The 26832-nt window shown below is 41.0% G+C and overlaps 2 protein-coding genes across 2 annotated transcripts in view; one reads left to right on the forward strand and one right to left on the reverse strand.

Annotated features, from left to right (window-relative positions):
• The window catches only part of DNAI3 (dynein axonemal intermediate chain 3), an 81307-nt gene extending 77471 nt beyond the window's left edge, over positions 1-3836 (forward strand). The window contains exons 22-23 of the mRNA XM_054720910.1: positions 152-274; positions 3686-3836. Coding sequence (XP_054576885.1) covers positions 152-274; positions 3686-3829 — 267 coding nt within the window. The 3' untranslated portion in view covers positions 3830-3836. The remainder of the gene's footprint in view (positions 1-151; positions 275-3685) is intronic.
• A 16769-nt stretch (positions 3837-20605) lies between these two features.
• The window catches only part of SYDE2 (synapse defective Rho GTPase homolog 2), a 43916-nt gene continuing 37689 nt past the window's right edge, over positions 20606-26832 (reverse strand). Inside the window, exon 7 of the mRNA XM_028142541.2 lies at positions 20606-22680. Coding sequence (XP_027998342.2) covers positions 22205-22680 — 476 coding nt within the window. The 3' untranslated portion in view covers positions 20606-22204. The remainder of the gene's footprint in view (positions 22681-26832) is intronic.

A 26832-nucleotide genomic window follows, 5' to 3' on the forward strand; every position in this document is an offset into this window, starting at 1 on the left:
GCAGGCCGGCCAACCACTCATGTCCCCTCTCCCTGGACAGGCTGGCCGGACCCCACCCATGCACGAATTCATGCACCGGGCCTCTTGTAAAAAACATAGGGAGAGGGGTGTCCATGGGGGCTCCTCTCTTGAAGGACTGTGTTTCTAACAGGTATCAAGTATAAACTATTACTTTGAAAGAGAAGTCAAGCACCTGGAATATGTGGCACAACGCAAGAAAATTCGTGAACAAGAAAGGAAGGAAATGGAGCTGGAGAGGGAGAAGAAAAAAGTTGTAAGTTAAATTTCAGAAACAAAAGTTGATTCTCTCTAACCCCAGTGGAAATATGTGTGTTTGGCTTATTCCACAATTTGAGAAGGAAAAGTATGCCTTTCACATTCTTCTCTCATTCTCATGAGAGTCAAGAGGGCATTTCTCCAGTTTCCTAGCTTACCATGAGTAAGCAACTATTGTTGGACACCTCGTAAGATTCTACCTAATGGAAGTTTCTGAAATGCTCTGTAACATCCAAGTCTTTTAGATACAATGGTATCTAAATACCATCTACACATACAATGATTCACACCAGCCAGGCTGTTGTCATTTTTTTAATTTGATAATCTAAGGCAGTGGTTCTCAACCTTTTTATTGCCGCGACCCTTTAATACAGTTCCTCATGTTGTGGTGACCCCTAACCATAAAATTATTTTCGTTGCTACTTCATAACTGTAATTTTGCTACTGTTAATGAATCGTATTGTAAATATCTGTGTTTTCTGATGGTCTTAGGCTCTACAGCAGTGGTTCTCAACCTGTGGGTCACGACCACAGGTTGAGAACCGCTAGCAGGGTCACCTAAGACCATCGGAAAACACAGATACTTACATAACAATTCATAACAGTAGCAAAATTACAGTTATGAAGTAGCAATGAAAATAATTTTATGGCTGGGGGTCACCACAACATGAGGAACTGTATTAAAAGGTCGCAGCATTAAAAAGGTTGAGAACCACTGATCTAAGGGAAAAGAGGTCAGTGCCCCTGACTAAATAGTCAACTATTGCATGTTTTAAAAATTACTGTAGCACACCAGTTGAAAATCACTGGATTAACATGATCACTTATTGATAGATATTAGTTAGTATAATAAAAGCAGAGGGCCTCATTTCAAAAATTGGTTACTGGTGACAAGGTATAAAAGAATACCGATTAACTAACTTCTCAGTGTTTTCCCCAGCCAAAACAAAAATGCTCTTGGTTGTTTTGTTGTTGTTGTTGTTGTTGTTTGTTGTGTGTGTGTGTGTGTGTGTGTGTGTGTGTGTGTGTGCATTCACAAAAATTGGTTGAAATTTTGTTGTGGGAGGTAAGCTGCCACACTTTCCCTATGCCAGAAATTATCTCCAATTATTATGAGTGTTTAAATACCATAGCAACAGCCCCTAATTACCCACATTAGTAGAATTGTGGATGATACAAAAATAATTTGCCTGTAAAATACTTTTAAAGCACCTGAATGTTATAATAATCTTAGTATCAGGCATTTGAGTTTCCAACACTTTTCCAACTCCTTGTTGTGACTTTATTTCCATTTGACATCATGCCCTTTTTTAAGTAGAGCTACCACTTCTCAGTTGCTCTCTGGACTGGACTGTGGCTAAGTGAATGAATTTTAAAGGGCTCCTCTGTTACATTTAGAAGGCGCAAAGGTTGCCAAAGATAAACAACTAATGTTCATCAGAAATATCTACACTAATAAAAGAGAAACATGCAAATTGACCATCACTCCGCTATACCCACAAGCCACTCCCACCAGCCAATCAGGAGCGAGTATGCAAATTAACCCAACCAAGGTGGCAGCAGCCACGGAGCTGGAGCGAGCAGGAGGCTTGGGTTGCCCCTGGCAATGGAGGAAGCCAAGCTTCCCACCTGCCCTGGCCAGCCCTGACCTCCACTCAAGGCTACAAAGTTTCAATTATAGAAGATAAATAAATCCCGGATACTTGCTCCCAGCCGGCCCTGGCCACCGCTCAAGGAGGCACTGAAAAAAGGGGAGCTTGGATCGCCAGGGGTGATCAGGCCAGGATGGGACGGCAGTTGTGGGTGATCAGGCTGGTGGGGGGCAGGGCCATTGGGGGTAAGCAGACCAGCAGGGGGGCCAGTTGGGGGTGAGCAGGCCGTCAGTGGGGGTCAATTGGAGGTGATCAGGACAGCGGGGGGTGCAGTTTGGAGTGAGCAGGCCAGCAAGGGCATAGTTGGGGGCGAGCAGGCCAGTGGGGAGGGAAAGTGGGGGTAAGCAGGCCAGCAGGGGGGGCAGTTGGGGGTGATCAGGCTAGTGGGGGCGTATTTGGGGGTGAGCAGGCCAGTGGCAGGGGGCAGTTGGGGGCGAGCAGGCCGGCAGGCAGAGTGGTTAGGGGCAATCAGGCAGGCAGGCAGGCAGGTGAGTGGCTGGAGCCAGCAGTCCTGGACTGTGAGAGGGATGTCCGACTGCCGGTTTAGGCCTGATCCCTGTAAACCGGCAGTAGGACATCCTTCGAGGGGTCCCAGATTGGAGAGGGTGCAGGCCAGGCTGAGAAACACCCCCGCTCCGTGCACGAATTTCGTGCACTGGGCCTCTAGTCTTTTCATAAGCAACAGCTGATAAAAGGGAAAATGGAAACAAACTGTAACAACCTCAGAGGATTGCAGTGAGGATTAAATGAGTTAAAATGTTTACAGCACTTAGCCAGTAACTGGCACATAGAAAGTGCTAGTATTATTTCAGAGAGCAGAAGAACATCACACTTCCGTCCCGAGAGGCTGGTCTTTATGAGTGCCCCCGGGTGCCAGGGATCAGGCTGTGCACTGCAACCCATGGGTCCAGAGGAAATCATACACCCACCTGCTTGTAAACATCGAGTCTGGATACAGTTCATTTCTTGGGGGGAAAAAAAATAGTAGTTGTAGCTCAAGCAGCACAAGAAATGGGAAATATCCTAACTGGAATTTCAGCTGGAAACCCAAAGCTGGGGCAAGGAGCAGTTTCCATGTGATCCAGAAGCTATGCCATCTGCATGGGGCTTAGAAGGGAATCCTGCCTCCTCGTGTCAGTCACCCACACTCCAGACTACGTAAGGGAAGAAGCCTGAAAGAGGGCATGTTCTTTGGAGAGAGGTGTCAGAGAGCTACACATCCCCCCCTTCCCACCTCTGCAACACTGGATTCGGTGAGAGATGGGCTGCTGGCCAGGAGAGCCGATGCCTCTGACACCTGGCAGGAGGCTTGCTGAGCCAGAGAAACCCAAAGGCCAGGAATTACCAGGCGACCAGAGCAGCATATGCAGGGAGAGTTTGGGGAACCCAGAGACTAGGGCCTAGACTCCTGAGGCCGAACGGTCTATGGGCAAGAGATTGATTTAAACAGCTCTGAGGAGGGTGGAGAGAGGGCCAAGGGCAATGAACTTCTACTGGAGGCAGAGTGAGGGTGCTGAGTAGACCCTTGGAAAGAAGCTGGTCTCAGAAGTGCCTAAGGACCTTCTAACCTGAATGAGGCAACATCTGCAGAAAGAGGCTGAAAGGGGCAAGAGATGCCCTCCCCTCGCCCCAGTCCCTTTGCTCCCACAAACCCCTCCAGAGCAGCCAGGCTGGCTATTCAAAAGCAGCCCCTTCTCCTCTGTGGTATTTCTAGCTGTCAGAGTCTTACAGGGATGACTTGCTTTTCTCCTCCCTAGAAACCGTATCAGAAGGGAAAAGAGCAGTTGGAGGCTGAGTTGAAGATGGACTACGAGAGCTATTTGGAACTGGAGAAGACCGTCCTCCTCAGCCTGGGCCTCACTAAGGTCTCAGACAATCTGTCCTTCGTGGACCTCCTATAGGAGCCTTTCTGGGGGGGAGAGGGGGAAGTGTCTGGGGTCTTCGGGGGAGAGACTGCCTTTCCTTCGTACTTGTGACTTTTACGTAAGGTGGACTTTCAAACTAAACATTCAGTAGGATCACTTATTAATAGCAGGCTTTTATTTAATTGCTAGTAAAATTTTTCCAATATAACAATTAGTAAGATCTGCTTTGATCATTTTTAGTTTGAATATGTACCGAAACTTTGTAACAAATATGAAAGTTATGGATAAGAGAACTTTGATTTTCCTATAGAAATACACGGCTTCAGAGATCCCCTCACCTCCAATCCTCAATAGCCATTCAGGGCCCCAACCCCAGATAGAAGTGGAAATTAAACTTTGCTCCTAATTATCAGGTTGCTTTTGGTCACCTCCCCAAAAAGAGCTTCCTTTGGGCCCCTGCACAGATTGTAGGGCCATGTGCTGAACAAAATATTAGCGAGTCAAATCCAGAAACATATGCATAAAGAAAGGATGACATGTGAAGATCGTGCTGGCTTTTATCCAGGAAATATAAAGTTAATTTAACAGTAGAAAATAAATTGATGATTAATTAAAGGAGAGAAAGTATGATACCAAAGAGATGCAGGAACACATTTGATAAAATTTGATATCCATTCCTGATAAAACAACAATAGATTCTTAGCAACTACAGAAAGAAGGGAATGTCCTTAACCTGATGCAGGGAATGTAAAAAAAAGTCCTACAACATGCCTGGCTGGCATGGCTCAGTGGTTGAACATCGACCTATGAACCTGGAAGTCACTGTTCCATTCCCGGTCAGGGCACATGCCTGGGGTGCGGGCTCGATCCCCAGTAGGGGGCGTGCAGGAGGCAGCCACTCAATGAGTCTCTCTCATCATTGATGTTTCTATCTCTCTCTCCCTCTCCCTTCCTCTCTGAAATCAATAAAAATATATTTTAAAAATAAATAAGTAAAATTTAAAAAGTCCTACAACAAACTTCTACCTCATGATGAAAAGTTGAAAGCTTGACTCCAATATGTGGAACAAGACACAGTGCCCACCATCATGTCTTCTAGTCAGTGTTGTACCGGGGGGGGGGGCATGAAAAGAGAACGGCATGTGAAACTCAGTTGTGGAAGAGTTTGGTGGATCTCAATAAGAGATTCAATTTCAGAAAAGTGACTGATATGGGGTGTGGGACTGGGGGACGACTAGCAGGAGATGAGACGGGAAAAGTCGGTTGGCGCCAGATTGCGAAGGCTCCTATAAACCAAGCTCAAGAAGCTGGGTTGCAGCTTGCAGGTAATGAGGGATTCATAGAAGGGCTAAGCGGGAAGGTGGCACAATCTGCTTTATATTCATGAAGATAAGGAACGGATTAGAATAGGGAGAGCCTCGTGGCAGGAAATCCTATTCGGATACAGAAGGAAAAGTTCAAGGTAAAAGATTACGATGGTCTGTACTGAACCTTAAGGTGAAAACAGAAATGAAAGGCTGATTTGGATCGGAAGGATGATGCCAAGATTGTAAGTTAAGGTGCTAGAGGAAATGAACTCAAAGTTTTATTCACTAGAGAAGTCAGATAGATAGCAGCACTGAACCCTCTGTGTGGCTTTGGGCAGAGGTATTTTCACTGTGCAACAGATGCCACTTCTATGAAGCCAGGTTGAGAATGTTGACCTTGCAACATTTGTATTTGGGTAACTGAGCACCTGCACATAAAGAAGGCCATGCCCAGCACGCGTTGGCATCATCACAATGGGAAATGCCCAGGACTCATCCTTGCACTTAAACATCTCTTTTCTTCTTCTTCTTTTTAACCCACACTCATGTCTTGGGTGAAACCATCCAGTCTCATAGCTTTAAATACAGCCTATATGAGCCCAACCAGCGGTCAAGGACAACAGGGGGGTGGGGGCATGTGTGGGGAGGGGGATGGGATGGAAATGGGGGGACGAGGACAAATATGTGATACCTTAATCAATAAAGAATTAAAAAAGAAAAAGAAAATAAATAAATAAATAAATACAGCCTATATCCCTGGCCTGGACCTCTACCGTAAAATCAATTGCTGTATATCCATCTACCTAATGTCTCCACTGGAATGTACAATAGGCATCTCAAATTCAAACTTGTTCAAAACTGAGTGCCTGCGTTTACCTCCAAACTCCCGTTTTCCTGAAGTCCTCACAATCACCTTGCTTCTAGTTTCTCGGGCAAAAACCTTGAAGCCATGCCTCATTTCTCCCTCTCTCCCTCAATCGACACCCAATCTGTGAGCGAATCTTACTGACTCTACCTTTAAAATATATACCGGACCTAGTCACTTCTCACTGCTACCAGCGTGGACCCAGCCACCACCACCCCTGGCTTGGATCGTCGCAGTCACCCCCTAACTCTTCTCCCTGCATCTATGTTACCCACGCCAGCGTCCCTCAGCAGCAGCCAGATGGTGACTCCAGATGCAAGTCAGAGACTCTCCTCCTCCCCCTCGGCACCCCAGCGCACTCAGAGCAGGAGCCAAAGGCTTTCCTATGACCTGCAAGCCCTGGGGTGGTCAGGCTCTCCGCCGACACCCTGGTTCCACCTCTCCTCTCCGCCCCTCCGTCACACCCCCCGTCACGCTGGCCTTCTCCTATTCACCCACACGGCAGGCGTGTGTTTGTCCCAGGATATCTGTGCTTGCTGTTCTGCGTTTCCCCCCGTGACTTTCCCTACTTTGTTTTTATGTGCCCACTCAAAGAGAAAAAAGGATATGTTGAGGGCCTACTATGTGCCAGGGTATACAGTTTCAAACAGGGTGTTCAGGATAGGGCTTACAGAAAGGTGACGTTCAAGCGAAGACCTAGAGGGTGAGGGATTTTGCCCTGTGGTCTTCCAGGAGAAGCATGTTCCATAACCCAGCGCCCACCCCCACCCTGGCCGACTCCTGCTTAGGTCTGCTGGACAGAACTGGGCTGTGTGGACACCCCTCGGTCTAAAGAAGCCAGGACTACAGAGAACAGGAGTGTCATGATTGCGTGACATAAGCCATCACCTGGGGCTGGCACATTGTTGTCGCAAACAAAAGCAAGGTTTTATGAGCATAGAAGGAGAGGGAAATGGAGAGTGAATAATGGTCTGCCTTAGGGTTATCAAATGAAGAGTTTTAGTATGGCGTCTGGCATATGGCAAGCAGTAAATGTGTTTACTGTCATTTTACCTAATTTATGAACACAACATGATTATAATCCGGCTATGGAAGCGAAAACATGGGGTTTGTCTTACTTATGATAGCAATTACGATTGATTCACTGTGATATTTGCCTTGTGTGTTTATAACCTCAGTTTTTCCAGGGCTCGCCAGCTCGCCAGCCTGTGGCCACCGGTGGGGTCACACAACACAGCCATAGCCCGAGTTTGAGGAGATCCTGCCCCACCTGCTGATTGGGTAGCTCATCCTTCTGCAAAGGGCCTCCAGGTGTGTCCTGGGTTGAAGGTGGAGCCCAATATGTTTTAAACAAGCCAGCAGCCCCCATGCACTCAAGGCTCCCAGCTCTCAATGTGCCTGGTGGCCTGTAACAGGAGGGGAGGTGCTGGGCAAAGCCCCTGGGCTAGTCCAGGTCCTGCAAGAAGCAGGCGCCAAGGTAGGCTTCCAGGTGGGAGAGAGGAGCAGCCCGGGGCACCCTCAGCCCTGTATGCAGGTCTCGTGGAAGGAGTGAGGGGAGGACAGAGGGCGGGGCGGGTGCCTGGGCCCACTCAGCAGGTTCACCTCCCTTGGACGCTGAGGCACTGGAACTCGGGCAAACACTGTGCGGCCCCCTCTCCCCCGGGATGGGGTTTCCCGGAGGCGCTTCAATGCCTCAAGCTAACGACTTTTTCTCTTGCCCAGACTCTCCACTTGGCAGACAGGCCAGACCTGCTGAATTCCAGAGGAGAACACAGTTAGGTCTCAAGCTAGGAAGCTAACTGCCTATAGCTGAAGATGCAGGAATATTGAGAATGAGTAAAAATGGTATTGACCGGTGTGCCTCCTTCCATTCCCCTTAACTCCAACCTTTTCCCCTTTCCGCGTGCACCAGTCTGTGGGGTCAATCCGGTCTCCTTCTTCTGCCTTTACATCTTTTGGTCTGGCATGCAATGGATTGAAAAGAAAGAGAGCTTGGGATCCTAGAAGACCTGAGTCCAAATCCCAACTTCATCGCCCCAGCCAAGCTGCACTGTCCCCTGAGTCTTTTTTTATAAAAATATTTTTTATTGATTTTTTACAGAGAGGAAGGGAGAGGGATAGAAAGTTAGAAACATCAATCAGCTGCCTCCTGCACACCCCCCACTGGGGATGGGCCCACCACCAAGGTACATGCCCTTGACCGGAATCGAACCTGGGACCCTTCAGTCCGCAGGCCGATGCTCTAGCCACTGAGCCAAAACGGTTTCAGCTGTCCCCTGAGTCTTAGTTATATCTTTGTAAAATGGGGATAGTAATTAGACCTGCTGCATACAAGGACAATGTGTGTATTGCCTGGCATATAGTTGGTTCTTAATAAATGTAATTCCTCCTTTTCTTGCTTGGTTTCAGGTATACACACACACACACACACACACACAGAGAGAGACAGAGAGAGAGAGAGGAAACTATAGTGTTTCCTGTCTGTCCTATGCAATAATCTTTGGATTTTAACATTATTATTCTGAATAATAATGGCAGTATCTCTCAAATAGGACTTAAGCAGGAACTCTGCATGCCTAGTTTAATATTAGCCTTTGATCATTTTAATATGAGACCAGACATATTGGACTTAGTATTTAAAATCTGAACAATAGCTTTCTTTTCTGCCTAACTTAAAATGCTCATGGCTACTCAGAAAAGTAATCATTCTAATCATGCTTGATTTATTTAGATTAAGTTTAATTACCGTTCAACTTCACAAACTGCTTTTTGCCCACCAAGAAATGTTGCAGAATTCAGCCTATTTTCAGGTCCTCACAAGCACATCACCTGTGTGCGCTGCAGTTGAAAAGTCAATTGACTCCAGATGGTGGCCCGGGTCCCCCTCCGCAGTTTCACCCATTGGCCACTGTAAATAATTAACATCTCACTGGGCCCTCAGCCCTGCAGCGTTGCTGGGGTAGGTGGAGTCCCACCAGGTTGCTAGGCTGCCATTGCCAGGTCACGTGCCGTTTAACTGAGCAAGGACCCACGACGGAAATTAAATATCTCAGCGAAGGGCAAATGAAACCCTGTGTGATGAATTCATTCCTTCCGTGGCTGCTGAGCTGTTTGAAGGTTACAGGCTCAGGTAAAACAACCGCATATACAATCACAATGGAATCCCAAACACCAAAAAAACCAATCACGAAAGTTTATTGGGGGAAACAATGGTTTAAGAAAAAAAATAAGTGTGAATGCTTCCACACGCTTTCTTGCTCACAAATAGGACATTAAAAATAGATGCAGTGAGTATTGTAAATAATAGAGTCGTGCTTTCCTGCAATAACGCCAATGCTCCAAACTTAAAAGCACAGAAAATCAGTTTGCTCTGGGTCACCTGCCCATGTGATATTTTTTTTCTTAAAGAGAAGACAAAAAGATGTAAAATTAGAAGACTTCACATTCTTCCCTGTCAACTAAAGATACATTTTTCAGCCCTTGTGAAGGGTCATATTTTAAAGAAGAATCCCCCCCCAAAAAAAAACAACTCTAAAAAGAAAACAACAGTAAGTCAAAACTAAAATATGACCAGTGTCTGCTTTATTTCAGCCTTAATAAACAAAGTAAATTAACAATTGAAATTGATAACTATTATTCACTTTTAATGAAGCATCTAGACTGTATGGCTCTAAATATAACAAATTTAAAAGAATAAAATTTCAATTTCCCAGAATTCTAACAACCAAAACTAGAACTTCATTATTTTCTAGTTCTGCAATCAACATTTGTTATGACAACAAAAGACAAATAAGCGTCTTGTGTTAAGAGTGCTGATGGAGTTGCCGACTAAGACAAAGTGTAAACGTCTGGTGCTAAAGAGAGTAAATATTAGCCAGAACAAAACGGGAATGTGTAGAAGGAATCCACATGCCCATCGACAGCAAAATGACAAAATATGTCATAGAAAGAGCTGCTCTTCAGCAGAGTGGAGGTGTGATACAGATTTATTCATTCTGACAAGGAAAGATTTCCACCAATTGTTTATGGAAGAACCAAATTGTGCAACAATTTATATAATATGATCCCATATATCAAATTTGCATATGTATTTGTACAAATATGTAGATATTCATACTTCACTGTATATGTACAGAAAGGTCTAGAAGTATAGCCATCAAAATGTCCATTATGTTTGCTTTTGAGGGATGGAATGGGAGAAGAGGGAAAGTGTGCCAAGCAAAGAGGGAACTCTAACCATTCCAGCTCGGAAGAAGATTAGTACAGGGCTAATGTTTTTGAATCTACTAACCCTTCCCTCCAGATTATTTTGAAGCATAGGGACTTTTACTTTGAATAGATCTGTTTTATTGAATCTATACTAATAAAAGGGTAATATGCTAATTAGACGGGGAGACCTTCCGGGCGTCCTTTCGGACAAAGCCATGGTAGGGGGGCTGAGGCAGAGGTGGTTAGGGGTGATCAGGCCAGGAGGGGAGGGCAGTTGGGGGCGAGCAGGCCGGCAGCGGGGGCAGTTGGGGACGAGCAGGCAGAGTGGTTAGGGGCGATCAGACAGGCAGGCAGGTGAGCCATTAGGACCCAGTGGTCCTGGATTGTGAAAGGGATCGGGCCTAAACCAGCAGTCAGACATCCCCCGAGGTGTCCCAGATTGGAGAGGGTTCAGGCCGGGCTGGGGGACAAACCCTCCCCCCCCGTGCACAAATTTCATGCACCAGGCCACTAGTATTTTATAATAGGCCTTTATGATTTGACAGTGGTTGTGTTTATTGCTGAAAATGTAGATACCATACTACTAATAACAAAAGCCAACCTTTCATGAACCCTTGCAGCAGTGTCAGGTGCTGTTCTAAATGCTTTAAATACATTAACTCATTTAATCCCCTCCACTGTTCTATGAGGTAGTGGGTACTGTGGTTATGAGTTTATGCTTTTACCTACAATATTATGCTCCTCCATGAGTCTTATATGTATAATACACATATATACACATACATACTTTTTTTGTTGTTAATCCGAGGATATTTTTTCCATTGATTTTTTTATTTTTATTTCTATTTTTAGAGAGAGTGGAAGGGAAGGACGGGGGACACAGAGAAAGAAACATCAATGTAAGAGAGACACATCAATTGGTTGCCTCATATGTGCCCTGACCAGGAGCCAGGAATCTACCACTGAGCTACACTGACCAGGGACACATACACACTTTTAATAGTGCTACTAAGTCATAACTTACATAAAAATACATTGTATATATTTAACATATGCAACTGGTTAAGTTTTTTGTTGTTTTTTTTAAATATATTTTTTAGAGAGAGAGGAAGTTAGAGGGATAGAGAGATAGAAACATTGATGAGAGAGAAGCATTGATTGGCTGCCTCCTGCATGCCCCCTGCTCATACTGAGGATTGAGCCCACAACCCAAGCATGTGGCCTGAACGGGAACCGAACTGGTGACCTCTTGGTTCATGGGTGATTGCTCAACACTGAGCCACACCGGCCAGGCAATTGGTTAAGTTTTGAGATATGTATAAACACAGAAAATTATCACCAAAATCAAGAAATAAACATATCCATCACCCCACAAAGTTTCTGAATGCCCCTTTCTACTAGCTCCCTCTAGCATCTCTCTCCCAATTCTCAGGCAATCATTGTCTGCTTTCTGCTACTATAGATTAGTCTCTCTGCATTTCCTATTTTACATAAATAGAATCATATGATATTTACATATTTTTATCTTTCACTTTTGAGATTCATCCATGTTATGTGTATCTATATTACTATTTATTGCTGAATAGTATTCCATTGTATGGATATACAAGGTGGGGCAAAAGTAGGTTTCCAGTTGTGGAACAAGGATTTTATTTTTTGTGCTATTATTTATTAATTATTGTATTATTTTTCCATATGAACATGTGTTTGATGGATGTTTGGTTGTTTCCAGTTTGGAGTTATTACAAATTAGTCTGCTCTGATCACTTTCTATAAAGTCTTTTTATGGACATATGCTTTCATTTCTCTTGGACCAATACCTAGGAGTAGAATGCCTGAATCAAATGGTGTGTATGTATTCAACTTTTTAAGATATTGCCAAGTGTGTTTAAGGTGGTGGTGCCATTTCATGTTCCCACCAGCAGTGTACGAGAGTCCCAGCTCCTCTCCTCTCCCACCAGTGCTAAAATGTAGCCATGCTAATTAGTGTGCAGTAGTATCCCATAGTTTTAATTTGCATTTCCCTAATGACTAACAATGTTGAAATTATTTTCATGTGTTTATTTTCCATCCATGTATCTTCTTTCATGAAATGTTTGTCCACATATTTTGCTCAGATTATTTTTGCAGGGTTATATTTTGTATTATTATTGAGACTTGAGAGTTCTTTATATATTCTGAATATAAGTCTTTTACCAAATGCACAAAAACAGTTACTTCCCATCTGTGGTCTACCTTCTCGTTTTCTTAACAGTAGCTTTTGAAAGGGCAGAGTTTTTAATTTTGATAAAGTTTAGTTTATCAATTTGTGGTGTGTTTGTTTTTTTTTTTTTTTTTAATGAATCATAGTTTTGGTGACCTATTGGGGAAATCTTTGTATAACTCAAGCTTTTCTTCTAGAAGTTTTGAGACTTTTAGGATTTACTTTTAGGTCTATGACCATTTCAGTTGACTTTTACATATAGTATGAGGTGTGAATCAAAGGTTTTTGTTTTGTTTTTTTTTTTTTTTGCATATGAATATCCAATTATTCCAGCACCAGTGGTTGAAAAGACTATCCTTTCTCCATTGGATTGCCTTTGTCAAAAAGTCAGTTTTACATATATATATTTCTGAAGTCTCCATTGTGTTCCATGGATTTATTTGCCTATCCTAATGTCAGTGCCACACTGTCTTGAAAACTGTCATCATAAAGTCAGATAGTATTAGTTTTCCAATACTGTTTATTTTTTTTCAAAGTTGTTTTGGCTAGCCTAGGCCCTTCATATGTATATTTATGTTAATTTACAGATGCAATTCTGACTTTCATAAAATTTCCATTAGGTGATTTGCTAGAAGCCCAGCCTCTTTGTTATGCAGGCCCCTTGTCAATGCACTAACAACAGTTTACTAGTAAGAGCTGTCCTGTGGCGGCTGAGGACCTATGCGGACTCGGGAAGTTGGGACGGCTAATACAAAAGCTGACAGTCTTTCCGCAGTGAACATGGCAGGGAGTAGCAGCAGCAGCAAGGAACCCCACAGTTAGCAGAAGGAATTGAAACTAAAGAAGTTCCTCTGATATTCTCTTATGCATGTTCCTTAAAGGTGGCTTAATACACTTTCATTTTAAAGTAAAGTGCAAATAAACCGTACCATCATTAACATCCTAGGATTTCAGTCAGATGTTGAGCCTGCATACTCACAGGTGAGACTGTAGACCCAAGTGGAAAGTAAGTTTTCCCTGGAGGCAGGGAAGGAGGCAGATTCTGGTGCGACTAGGAGGAAAAGGCTGGACTGGTGGGGAGACTGAGGCCCAGAGCTGACTCGTGACCATGGGCTTTACCTAGTGAAGGGAGAATAGGCCCTCTTGCAGATTAACCAGAGTGCCCACTGGCAGCAATTGTCTAGCCGTTACCTACAAAATCTCTGCATGTTGTGTTTGGCTGCCAATATGCTGTTCCCAGCTCAGCATTCCCATTTCCTGCTCCAAAGTTCATCCTGTGACATTTGGCCACTAGAGGAGGAAGCAATAGGAGGTAATTGTTAGGGGATAACATCCTGCACTTCTCGTGTGTCCATAAAAGGGAGGGAACTTCACCTCCCAAGAGGGAGGAATAGGAGAGGATCACCTCCAGCTTCTGCCGCCCCCCTTGACTGCTTCCCAAGTCCCCAGACTGACCCTTCCGCGTGGTGGCTGAGCAGGACCTCAGCAAGCTTGGCTGGGCGCCTTCTGTGTTCTCTCGCCCACCGCGCCAGCCCATGTGGCAGGCTCTCTACCCCTGCCAGGAGAGGCTTGTTTTCAACCAACTCTGCCAGTGACCGGGCGGAAGTGATCACATCACAGGGGAGGTCGGAAGAAGCCCACTTGGCCAGAGACCCACGCTACATTCTCCAGTTTACCTTTATCAGTAGGAAACCTGGCCTTTTGACCTTTGAATGTCTGGCTCCTATATCTTGGTTCTACCACACCTATGTTAACCTGTAGGTAGTTTGGAAAAGATACGCTGGTGGGGGCGGGATAAACGACTAAGAGGAAAGCAAATGAAACAGAAAATGTGGTCAGGGCCGTAGCTCTGAGAAGTCCAAGGAGTAGAAACTCGAGATACAAGGGTTGGGCTTTTTTGCGGGGGTTCTGTACGTGCCAGTGTGGGGCCTGCAGGGCGGCTGGGCTGACAACAGAGGGCTCAGGAAGAACGGGCCCCCCTGGGGACACAGTCTCAGACCGGCTGCAGACCCTGGCTAGCCCTGCTGTCGGAAGCCCTCCACCTCTCCCACTGGCAGCTCAAGGCGAGGCTTAGGCAAGTCTGCATGTGGTGTTTCTGTCCCTTAAACAAGAGAATAGCCTGGTGCCATCTGTGTTTAACTTCCAATGCAGCTTTGACTTTTCTTGTGCCCAATATTTGTGATAGAAAAGTGGGAAGGATGGGGGCAGTCAGGATTCTCTGAGGTTTGGTAAGCATGCCAAGGGGTACATGATACATTTATTTTAGCATATAAAAAATAGGGTTAACTTGTTTATAACAAATGATACCTCTTTTCCATTTACAGCGGCAATAAAAAAGTTTGACTCTAAATGTAAACTTAATTGAAAAAAAAAGTTATTTTAGAGAAAATGAGAAAAATCTTGCACATAGAACTTGAATATGGTAGAAATTGTGAAGGTTGTCTGTGAATGATGCAAGTCTGGGATAGCTAAAAGTCATGTGGAAAGGATCACAAGATACCCAAAATATGTATTACCTTTTAGAGGTTATTAATAGCCATGTTGGATCTTTCTAACCATGATGAAATCTACGATTTGTGGTGAACACATATTGTGTGACTCTTTTAGAGATTAATTATAATCACACAAAGTTCATCTCCAACTCAGCGTTGTTGTGTTTTTTTTGCTTCCAAAATGACACGTTGTGAACTGTACTGAAGTCTTCAAGTTGCTTTAAAATGAACCAAAATTTAGACAGTTAATGGTGGATAATCAAACAAATATAGCAAAATCTTTACAATTATATAATCTAGATATAAGGGTATTCACTGTATAATTTTCAACTTATCTTTATATTTTAAAGTGTTCATAATAAAATGTTGATAGAAAAAGACACTAATGCACCTTCCTTTATGTATAGTTTGGTTGGCTTTACAGGTGAGTTTTAATGTCGGGTACAGATCAAACACAAATGTATAACCTTGGACAGAAGGCACTTTATACTCTGACATTTCTTATCTACCAGTTTAGACAAGCTGTTTTCACCTACCCGATGATTCAAACGTGCTCTTAGGTTAACAGGTGGGTTTTGCAATGCCTGGGGGGGGAGGGAGGGGAGGGTGCGGGCGGGAGCAGTTAGGCAAGAGCAGATGCAAACAGGCTGGCAGCCTGCCTCCCTTTTCCTGAACAAAGATCAAGAACAAGGGGTCACTGTTCAATAACCGCAGCTGTGAGAGAATGTGAGCAGCCGGCTCTGCTGTCTCATAACTTTCACAAAAACATCTCGGAGGTGAAGGACTTGCACTTTTCTTGATTTAATATCCATTGTACTTTTCTAAAGCTGGAATTTTAAACTCTCCTTGGAAGAGCTCAGTTTGAAGAGTAGAATTTCCAGTCAAAGAAGTATGTAGAGCATGCACTACATAAACACCTGTGTTAAGCAGAAAAATAAAGATGAACTCAAATAACTTAAAAGCACGCCAGTGGCCTTATCAAACAATAAGGATTAAATTTAATCCAACTCAGGGCAATATTTAGGCATTTTTTTCTCACTTGTGTAAAACAAACACTTGACATTGAGAAAAATAAAAGCATTCAATGTAGTGCCTGTCTCCCAAAGGGGCAGGCCTCTGCCATTCTTTCGAATGAGAATATTTATTGAGTGCATTCAACTTTATGAAAGTATTTTATTTTAATGAGATGAAAATATAGGCTTTTCCAGATCTAGGGGGAAAAAAAAAAGTGCATACCAAAGTGAATCAGGCCAAAGTTAAGAGGATTTATCTGCTCACAATTTCTATAAAGAAATTACCAATGCATTTTCACCAAACATTTTTAGAGGCCTTCCTTCTTATGGTGAGATGCACTTTTTCATATACATGCCATTTAGATAATCGTTTCTACTGAAGTCTACACCAAAAAATTACTACAAAATATTACCCCAAGTTTGCCAACTCACTTATTTAAGTCATTAATTTTCCTAAGGCCACTCTAGTTTCAAAGGAAACATAAGTTTTTGTTTTGTGTGTTTTTTTTTAAAAAAGGTAATGTTGCTTTTTCCAATCCCAAATAATTTATTATGCAGGAGTCAATATTTGAAAAATTACATAGACACATAGACATGGCATCTCATAGTCCTTAGTCTTTTTCTGAGAAAAAGACAACCATTCTCACCCTAACCGGTTTGGCTCAGTGGATAGAGCCTCGGCCTGCAGACTGAAGGGTCCCAGGTTCGATTATGGTCAAGGGCATGTACCTTGGTTGCGGACACATCCCCAGTAGGGGGTGTGCAGGAGGCAGCTGGTCGATGTCTCTCTCTCATCGATGTTTCTAACTATCTATCCCTCTCCCTTCCTCTCTGTAAAAAAATCAATAAAATATATATTTTTTTAAAAAGACAATCATTCTCTGAAAATCCCTTTACATTCATTCATTTATTAATAATTAACTGAACATCTATGTTATAGTTCCTAGGTGTATGGCAATGAATTAAATACACAAGGTCTCTGCTGACATGGAGATTACATGCCAGAAGGTGGACATAGATGATAAATCAACACGATGATTTCAGACGCTGATAAATGCCTTGTGAAAATGAGGTAGGGGGATAGGACAGTGACAATGATGTGTGTTTTTTACTTTTCTTCCCAAATTTAGTCTAAATGTAAACATTTTCCAAAGGTATAAATGTTTAGAATTCAATGAAATAGTAGCATAACTATCAGTACTTGTTAGGAGAAACAAATCTCCATCTTCTTCCTCCCCCAATTCTCGGCAGGTTACTGATTTGTGGTTTTCGGGGTAGTCTCTGAAGTGACATTTGAGCAGAGAGGTGAAATGACAAAAGGAGCTACCCAAGTAGATCTGGGTAAAGAGTTCTCCAGAGAGAGGGAATGCCAAGTGCAAGGATCCTAAGAGGAATGGGGTCGGAGGTGTTGCTAGAGCACAGGAGGAGGAGAAAGACCTAGGAAATGATGTGGTTTGTCATTTTAAAAGATTAACTTAGCTTCTATGGGTAGAGAAGAGAGTGATAACAAAGAGATGAAATAGGAAGAGATTGAGAGGTGAGGATGGCTTGGACTAGGGTGTTGTTGATGGTCTGGGTATGGGGAGTGAGAGAGACTCCAATTTGGGGGTTGGGCAAGAGAAGAAGACTAGGGAAGTGTTTTGGATATTTGTCTCTGCTCAGTACCTGAATCCCCTTCTTATACTCATAGAGTGTACCATTGTGTATATTTCTGGGAAGGGATGCTAACTAATTGTTCTGACGCCTGGAAGTTGGGACACAATCTGATGCTACTGTCGGAGACTTGGAATCAGGAATGCTGCGGGGGGGCAAGGATGTCTTGTCATTGATTCCTGGGTGTACACGGTGGGCTATGTTTGGTGGCAGCGGCACTAACAGCAGCCCCCTAATCAGGCATAGCCTTGGTTACCGTCATTCTGATCACCTACCCTCTTTTAGTCCTACTTATTTTCCAAGTCTATTTCCCTAGCTTTCCCACTTAAAAAATTACTTAAAAAAAATATAAAGGACACAAATTTTAAATATGCAACTTGATAGGTAAACACCTATGGAATTTCTGCTAGATCAAGATATAAAACATTTTTAGCAACCTTCCCTCTGATAGTTTGTTTTTTTTTTTAATAAAATCAATTTCCACCTGAGTTAGCCCGTCAGTTTTCTGCTGAGTCAGAATGTGATCAAGAACTGGAATTTCAGTGTTTACCAAATATGAGCCTTACTGAATTAAAAACGAGCATTGGGCAGGGAAACGAGTGAAAGAACATTCCTCTTGTACCAAAGTCCTCAGGTCTGTTAAGAATCAAGTAAGTACTTGTTGTTATTAAACATGTTACAACTTTATCACTACCCAAGAACCTAAAAATTGGTAGTTTTAAATTATAAATCTTAAGATGCAATTCTTTGGTCTGGAAACTAAATTCTTTTTAGGAATCATACCACTACCAAACCTATTCTTAGGGTCCCTAATATAAAGCTATATACACAATCTGAAATTTCCAGGCAGCTCTGATGGACTTTGCTTAGATGTATATCAAGTCCTCTTGCTTTCCTCTTCTTGAAGTGACTCCATGGGCATCATTACCAGATACAGAAACATTAGTACTTTCATTTAACAGGACATTATAAGACATTTCGCTAACTACTATATTAATAATAGCAACATCCATTTTAAAGAGCTCATCTAAAAAATACAATGGAGTCATCTCAATCTCATTTGATGATAACTCCTTACTTCAGTTGATTCGGCCTTTGTACCTCCTCTCACAGTACACTGGCACATTCTTTTGGCTCCTACTTCCAAAATATATCCAGAATACAATCATTTCTCATCACATCTATTGCTTCTTTCCGGGTCTAAATTGCCATCTTTCTTGCCTAGATTACTGCAAAACTGGATGCTAGAAGATAATAGAGAAATGCCTTCAAAGTCCTAAAGGAAAATGAGTTTGAACCTAGAACTGCCGGGCCAATCAAAATGAAGCAGGGAGGCCGGCCATTGTGGCTCAGTGGTTGAGCATCAACCCATGAACCAAAAGGTCACCAGTCATATTCCCGGTCAGGGCACATGCCCAGGTTTCAAGCTCTATCCTCAGAAGGGGGCATGCAGGAGGCAGCAGATGGTCCTCTCTCATTGATGTTTCTATTTCTCTATTCCTCTCATTTCCTCACCCCTTAAAAAAAAAGAAGTAGGCAGAATAAAGGTCTCCCAACTGCCCTCCCCTGCAGGCCTGGTTCCCCTCAACTGTCCTCCCGTGCTGGCCTGGTCACCCCCAACTGCCCTCCCCTGCCAACCTGGTCACCCCTAACTGCCCTCCTCTACAGGCCTAGTCCCCTCCAACTGCCCTCCCCTGTCGGCCATCTTGTGTGCACATGGGGGTGGCCATTTTGTGTTGGAGTGATGGTCAATTTGCATATTACCTCTTTATTAGATTATATATATATATATATATTTGTTTTTTTAAGTGATTATTGCTATGGCTGACGATTCAGTTGGAGTGCTGTCCCATACACCAAAAGGTAGTGGGTTCAATTCCAGGTCAGGGCACATACCTAGGTTGCAGGTTTGGTCCCAGGTTAAGGGTGCATACAGGAGGCAACTGACCAATGTTTCTCTCACACATAAATGTCTCTTTCTCTTTCTCTCTCTCCCTCCCTCCCTTTCTAAAATCAATAAACATCCTCAGGCAAGGATTTTTTTTTAAAGTGGTTATTACCTCTGAGAAGTGGGATTGGTATAGATGGCAGGAAAGAGCACGTTTATTTTTTATTTTCTATCTATCTGAATTATTTCAAAATTCTATCCAGGTACATGCACTAAAATTCAATTGCTTTTAATCCTAAAAAACATTAGGACTGGCAGCTGACAGTGTAACACTGTAGGAAGATCTCAGGAGATTATAAAAAGCAGTATAAGAACTCAACAATGATTTGAACTAAAAGGCCATCTATACTAATAAAAGCCCAAGTGGTCCTCGTGCCCTCACGCGATGCCCTCATGTTGCCCTCATTTGATGATAACTCCTTACTTCAGTTGATGCTCTCACAAGATGGCCGCCACAAGATGGCTGGCAGGGGAGGGCAGTTGGGGGCGAACCGCCCAGCAGGGCAGGGCAGTTGGAGGCGATCGGGCCAGCAGGGGAGGGCAGTTGGGAGTGATCGGGCTGGCAGGGGAGCAGTTAGGTGTCAATCAGGCTGGCAGGGGAGTGGTGAGGGGGCGATCTGGCTGACAGGCAGCAGCAGTTAGGAACCAGCAGTCCCAGATTGTGAGATAGGGCCTAAACCGGCAGTCAGACATCCCCCGACAGGTCCCAGATTGGAGAGGGTGCAGGCCAGGCTGAGGGACACCCCACCCCTGCACAAATTTCATGCACCAGGCCTCTAGTTTTAAATAAAGGCATAAACTTATTGAGCACTACTGAATACAGCAAGAATCAATTAAAGAAGTTATAGTTATAACTCGGTGATTTAGACAAAAAATGTTTAGTATTTTCTATTTAAAATGGCAAAGATTAACTTTAAAACTATTCTTATCCCAAGTAATATATAACAAATAAATGTGGCCCTTAAAGTATATTGGATTCTGGACAATTCAACTTTGGACACACAAAAAAGAAGTTATTATGTATATTTATGAATAACATATGATAGTCCAATATTTTAACACACTTGTTTTAAAATAATGGCATTAAAATAAGTAATCCTTAAAATTATTATGGTAATAGTATGACACCAAGGTTATAGTATTTTAATAAAAGTTTTACATTTTTGGAACAACTTATTGCATACGCTGTACATGATATAGCAAACAGGAGGAAGAAGACTGAGATAGCCTTCCTACAAATTATTTAAGGTACATTTCTTTTGGCTATTTACTCAGAACATATTCCTATCACATATTCTTTTGGTATTCTTCTAGATTGTTATACAAAAGCTTAACAATTGAAAATTTCACATAAAAACAGCTTTTTATCTGGGTATTTAAAAAACAAGTATTCAAATGAAATAAAAAGGTGCTCTATTTACCAATGTGTATTGCAAAGAAATAGTTAAATACTTTAATATTTAGAAAAACATCAAGAAGTCTGGTTTCCTAATGGCTGCTACATGTTTAAGTTGGTAATTCAAATTTTATTTATAATTTTAAAATTATACATACCATAGATATAAAAGTTTTAAAAAATACATTCCAATTTAATAAAACAAAACGCTTTTAAATGTACATTCAAACGCTGCTGTGATTGCTATAATGACTACCCTGTAGATATACTTAGCCAAAATAAGTTAATTTTTAAAAATCAGTAACATGTAGTATGTTGGCAAGATTTTTTAGAAACAAGTGAGAGTAATTATAAAGTCAATGTTATAAACGTACTATTACAAATAAATATGTTTTATGCATAATTACTTTTTTTTAAGCAGAACTTAAATATCCATAGAATAGGTGAACATTTTTATAACCTAAGTCACCAGTGCAGAAATCTGGACACTTAATCCTTTCAGTTAGAGAATTTCACTTTAAAAGATGACTTCTCACTGGGGATATTGTGACTTTCTGGAAACCAAATATAGTCTACTATTCTACTCAGATGCATCTAGTATTTTGGTTCATTTGTTTCTATGCAATTCCTCCTTTGACTTAAATGTTCTTTCCCTGAAAATAACATTCTTAAGCTAATGATTTTGGCCTCATGACATATATTTTAAAGATACATGTGATTCTGCAACCAATCCTTCCCCCCATTAATAGCTACACATATATGCACTTATAAATATATACATATTTTCAGGATTATAAAAATATTTAATTTCCATAAGCTTAAATAATTACTGTTAATACAGAATACATTAATATTTGTATACTTTTTACTTTCATTTACAAAAAGGTTCTTATATAGCAGCATTTGCATTGCAAATGAAATGTGATCAAGTGGTGTTGCAGTGTACTCATACTGCAAATCCAACTGAGCAGCTGCAATATTCCTCTAAAAGGAACATCTGTTTCAGCTACAGAAGAGCAGTTCCTATAAAGTACAAAAATTGTGAGGGGCTAATAACTTATGTGAATGCTGTAAGTGCATTTAAAGTTATCTCCAAAGAATTGGCAAGATTTATTAAAATATATCCAAGAAGTCCAAGTTATCTTTACCCCAAGTAAAATTTTCTAATAAGGTAAGTAAAAATTATATTGGTGAATATGAGTATTTTTAATTGAATCACATTAACTTATTAGAAATTAACTGAAGGCTTCAAGAATAAAAAAAAATAAAAACATCCCTTGTGAGAAAGATTTGAAACTTTAAACATTATGAAAAAATAAAAATTCTCAAACACTCATACTAAGCTTGTTTTTGTTGAGCTCACGCTCCAGATTTCCAATCAATGTATCAATACTTTCTTGTAGATCTTTGAGATTGACTTTTCGATCCACTGTAGACTCAATTGTCTGCATTGTCAAATATGTCTGAAATGTGCACTCTTTGGACAAGGGAATTGGCTGTTTAATCATTATATCGGGTCCATACATTTTGCTGCAATTTTCTCCATCTTCTGAAGGGACATCATCATAATCCACGTCATTTAAATTTTCTTTTGTATTTAAAAAGTAGTTTTCTCCGCAGCTGCTCCAGTCTCCTGCATAACGATTGCTAAGTGGACTGTCTAACCTGGTGTGCCGTGGCCTAAGTACTCTTGATGAATCGGTACCACTCAAATTTAACATCTGAGGTCGTTCCTTCTTCTTCCTCAAATAATTCAGAGAAGACTTCTGTTCTGGCGATTCTTTGACAGGTAAACGTTGCACTAGAAACAAACAATAAATCTGCTTTGGTGATAGTAATCCAGCTGGCCTTTAAAAAACAGAGCTAAAGATAAGCCACTTAGTAACTACAAACATGCATTAAAACAAAAACATGCACACTATCAAAGAAAGCATTCCATAATTATTTTTTCTATCACCAGACATAATCAAGATTAGGGACAGCGCTAGTAGAATGTACAGTGGTGCTAAGTCATGCCATATCATAACATCCCCAAACAAATCAATTTCCAATGTTGATTAACTTCTGTTAATTATTATCTAGCCGTAATTCAAACAGTAGCTAAGCTGGTAGCTTCTTCTAAATTAAAAGCTACAGCAAAAAGCAGGCAAGGCATGTTGATGTACAAACAAAACAAAACAGAAAGTTCCTTCATCTGCAAACGTCTAAATAAGGCAAGGCATCTAAAGTGCTCACTCTAAAAGTTCTGACCTTTGTGCTTCTTTGCAATTCTATTAGCAGCAGTGTCATAAGTTACTTTACCAAGCAGCCCCAATTTCACTTTGATAAAATGCACGAATACTAGACTTGACTACATGTTACCTGGGTTTGATTATACGGCATTAGCTACTAAGAGTCTTCATTTATTGCCTGAAAATAGTACAGATATTTTATTTTCCCATTCTGGTTAAGTATCTAACAATCTCAAATAACATTCCTCATAGTAAGATTAAATTCTCCTAAGGATATGCATTCTGCTGGCTGTACAGATTACCACAGAGACACACATCATTCCATAACAAACCACTTACTCTTTTGTGTATATTGAACAGAACATTTGTCTGAGACTCTTCAGTATGTAAATCAAACTTAATTTAAATATTGAAGCACGGCTATTAAAACCTGTCCATAACACCTCTCTTTCTGCTTGTTTATTCTCAGTTAATAACTACCTCTCCATCTATATTTCCCTTCTCTAAGGTTCTCTAAGGAACATATCATCATCAACAATGCAGCAACTTTGCACTCTGTAAATAGTAAAGTTGCTGCATTCCTATTGTACAAAATGCTTGCTTCCTACTGTATAAAATAAAATGATGGAAAAACAATACAAACATGCATATGGTTCTAGTTTTCCAGAATTACAGTGATATTATAGCATTTTTCAGAGCTCACATAATATTTTTACTTAGATTTTATTAAAATACTTGGTAACTGTGTATAGATATGTTCTTTAACATTTCTGCTTATCTGCATTTTTATTATGGTTATTATATATCATTATGAATAGGTAAAAGCTCTTTACCTAAAATTTTCTAGAAACTAAAGGTCTGGTATTAAAATTGACCTTTGATAACAGTATTAATAAAGAATGCCCCATGCCATTAACTGATGTAATGGCAGAATGGACATCTGAATTTTTCCACTGTTTAATTATTCATATTGCTTTTTCTTCTCTAGCTTCTTATCTCCACTCAGTCTCCTTGCTTATCTCTCTTCATTTTCTGTGCTATTTCTGTTCTTACTGCTTAAGTGCCATGCCTGTTGTTTTCAACAACCTATTAGAGTATTCTGCTTATCTTGAGGTCACCTGGTTTGTGATCCAAACCAAAGCAAAACATTTCTGACTCTGTGTCTGAGCTTGTGTTACTTTTCTGATATTCACCTGTAAACCCTATATGTATTTTACTAATCAAGTCCTTATTCAAACATTATTTTTGTATGTTTTCTTGGGAAATATTTAAGAAACTGATTATAATGATAGTCATATCTTTTAGACTAAAAATACAATTTCTGAAAAGTCAACCTCACTAGCTTCTTAAACTACTGATGGTGGAATGGTTTCCTATTAATTATGCAGAGAAAATGGCTAATTTTATTTATTTTTATTATATTCTTTTTTTATTTCAGAGAGAGGAAGGGAGAGGGAGAGAGAGAGAAACATCAATGATGAGACAGAATCACTGATTGGCTGCCTTCCTCATACCTCCTACTGGGGATCAAGTGGGAAACTAGGCCATGTGCCCTGACCGGGAATTGAACTGTGACCTCCTGGTTCATAGGTTGATGCTCAACCACTGAGTCACACTGACTGGGCGAAAATGGCTAATTTTAACCACCCCAAAAAAGTTCTAGTTTTCCCAGCACTGCTGACTACCCACTTCAACAGAATAAAATTTATTTATTTATTTTTGTCTTTTAATATATTTTTATTGATTTTAGAGAGGAAGGGAGAAGGAGAGATAGAAACATAAATGATTAGAGAGAATCACTGATGGGCTGTGTCCTGCAGGCCCCACACTTGGGATGGAGCCCGCAACCCAGGCATGTGCCCTGACTGGGAATCGAATCATGACCTTCTGGTTCATAGGTTGATGCTCAACCACTGAGCCACGCTGGCTGGGCAACAGAATAAAATTTGGGGCAACAGAATGAAATTTAAAATGCAGTCTATATGGTGCTGGAAAAGTTTCACAATGTAATAATAAGTACTAAGAAACTTTTATCTTATTTTCTACCAATAGGTTTATATCTTTAATCACCACTTTATTAGCCTTTTATCTACAGTGCAATTGCCTAATTTAACAAAATGCATTGTCTAGTTAGTGCCAAGCACTTTGTTAGGACTTGGGAATATAAGTCCCTGACCTCATGAAGCTTTGTCTAGTGAGAAAAATTAAACAAAAAGGATTAGGAAAATATCAATAGCTTTTCAAAAAAAACCTCTCCCAAATCTACTCATCACAGAATATGCGATATAGCAAATAGCTGGTCTGGAGTTACACTCTGTCTAAAGCTATTTCCCCACCTATAAAGTGAAAGAGTGGCCTATCAATAATTTTCAATATTCTTCTTAAAACAGCAAACGTATTTTTAAAAAGGAACATTTTTTAAATCTACTATATTAAAGAAAAGATGAAAAGAAGACTGTTTTGGTCAAAAAGGGAAGTGTGTTTCCATTTTGTTCCCCAGCATGTTACCAATCTGGCCGTGAAGCTGCTTCCAAAGAATCGTAGAGCTTTGGCAGAAGAAAAGCTGAAAACCACTGGCAGGATGACTTTACCTCCAATGCCAATCGGCCAGGGTTCTGACCACTTTGAAGACAAGATTTATCAAATGGAAAGCTCAAAGGAAATTATAATCTTGCCCAAATTGAAAGAAAAAAAAAACAAAAACATAAAACAAAAAGTTAAGAAAGTAAAAAGGAAGGGTGGAACCAACTCTTCTTACCTCTGGCGTAGGAGAGATTCCAAAAAGACAAATAAGATATGCATAGCAAGGAGAGCCCAATCCTTCTATTGCATGTATGACAGGCATTCACCAAGTTCACATGCTATGACCCAGTCTCTATGTCACCATCAATTTTCTCAGGCTCAGTAACTGTCTGACATCTACGTGACTTCTGCCTTTTCTTGAATCCAAAAGTAATGATTTAGAGGGCAAAACTAACTGCTGTTTCCTCTCATCTTTCTACCCTGTTCTGCCCTTTGTCTGAGATGGTATAACTAAAGAAAAATAAAAGATTATAGAAAAGGGAGCAGGTATTGCTAAATCCAACAACACAAATCTCTGCAATAAGGTGTTAATACACTAGGAGAGTCAGTTGTTTAAGGATATCATTGAAATACAGTGAATCTGAAATCTACACCTGCTTTTTCTGTAACAGAGGATGTAATTTAATTTTTACTTCTACACCCAGTAATTCTGGCTCAGTAATTAAGCATTGACCTATGAACCTGGAGGTTACTGTTCAATTCCCGGTCAGGGCATATGCCCAGGTTGCAGGCTTGATCCCTAGTGTGGAGTGTGCAGGAGGCAGCCAATCAATGATTCTTTCTAATCATTGATGTTTCTAACTCTCTACCCCTCTTTCTTCCTCTCTGAAATCAATGAAAATATGTATGTACTTTTAAAAATAAGATAGCTCCTCTCCAAATTCCTGATGTTTATTAGAATTAAAGCAAAGAAATTAGGAAAAGCGAAGAAACCGCATTTAAAACTTTAACCCGAATGATTCCTTATTTTGGGCACCAAATGCAGTATTCAGACCAATTGTACAGAAAATCTTGACTCAGATTTTAAAATAATAATACATACTAATTCAGTTAAAATGTCAACTAGAAATTATTTTTAAGTCTGTGTTTAAAAGAAAGCAAAAATTTTAACTTTCCAAATTTAAAAGTTGAAAATTTTT

Source organism: Eptesicus fuscus, chromosome 9 (genome assembly GCF_027574615.1).
Source record: "Eptesicus fuscus isolate TK198812 chromosome 9, DD_ASM_mEF_20220401, whole genome shotgun sequence".
In the NCBI taxonomy this organism is placed as follows: Eukaryota; Metazoa; Chordata; class Mammalia; order Chiroptera; family Vespertilionidae; genus Eptesicus; species Eptesicus fuscus.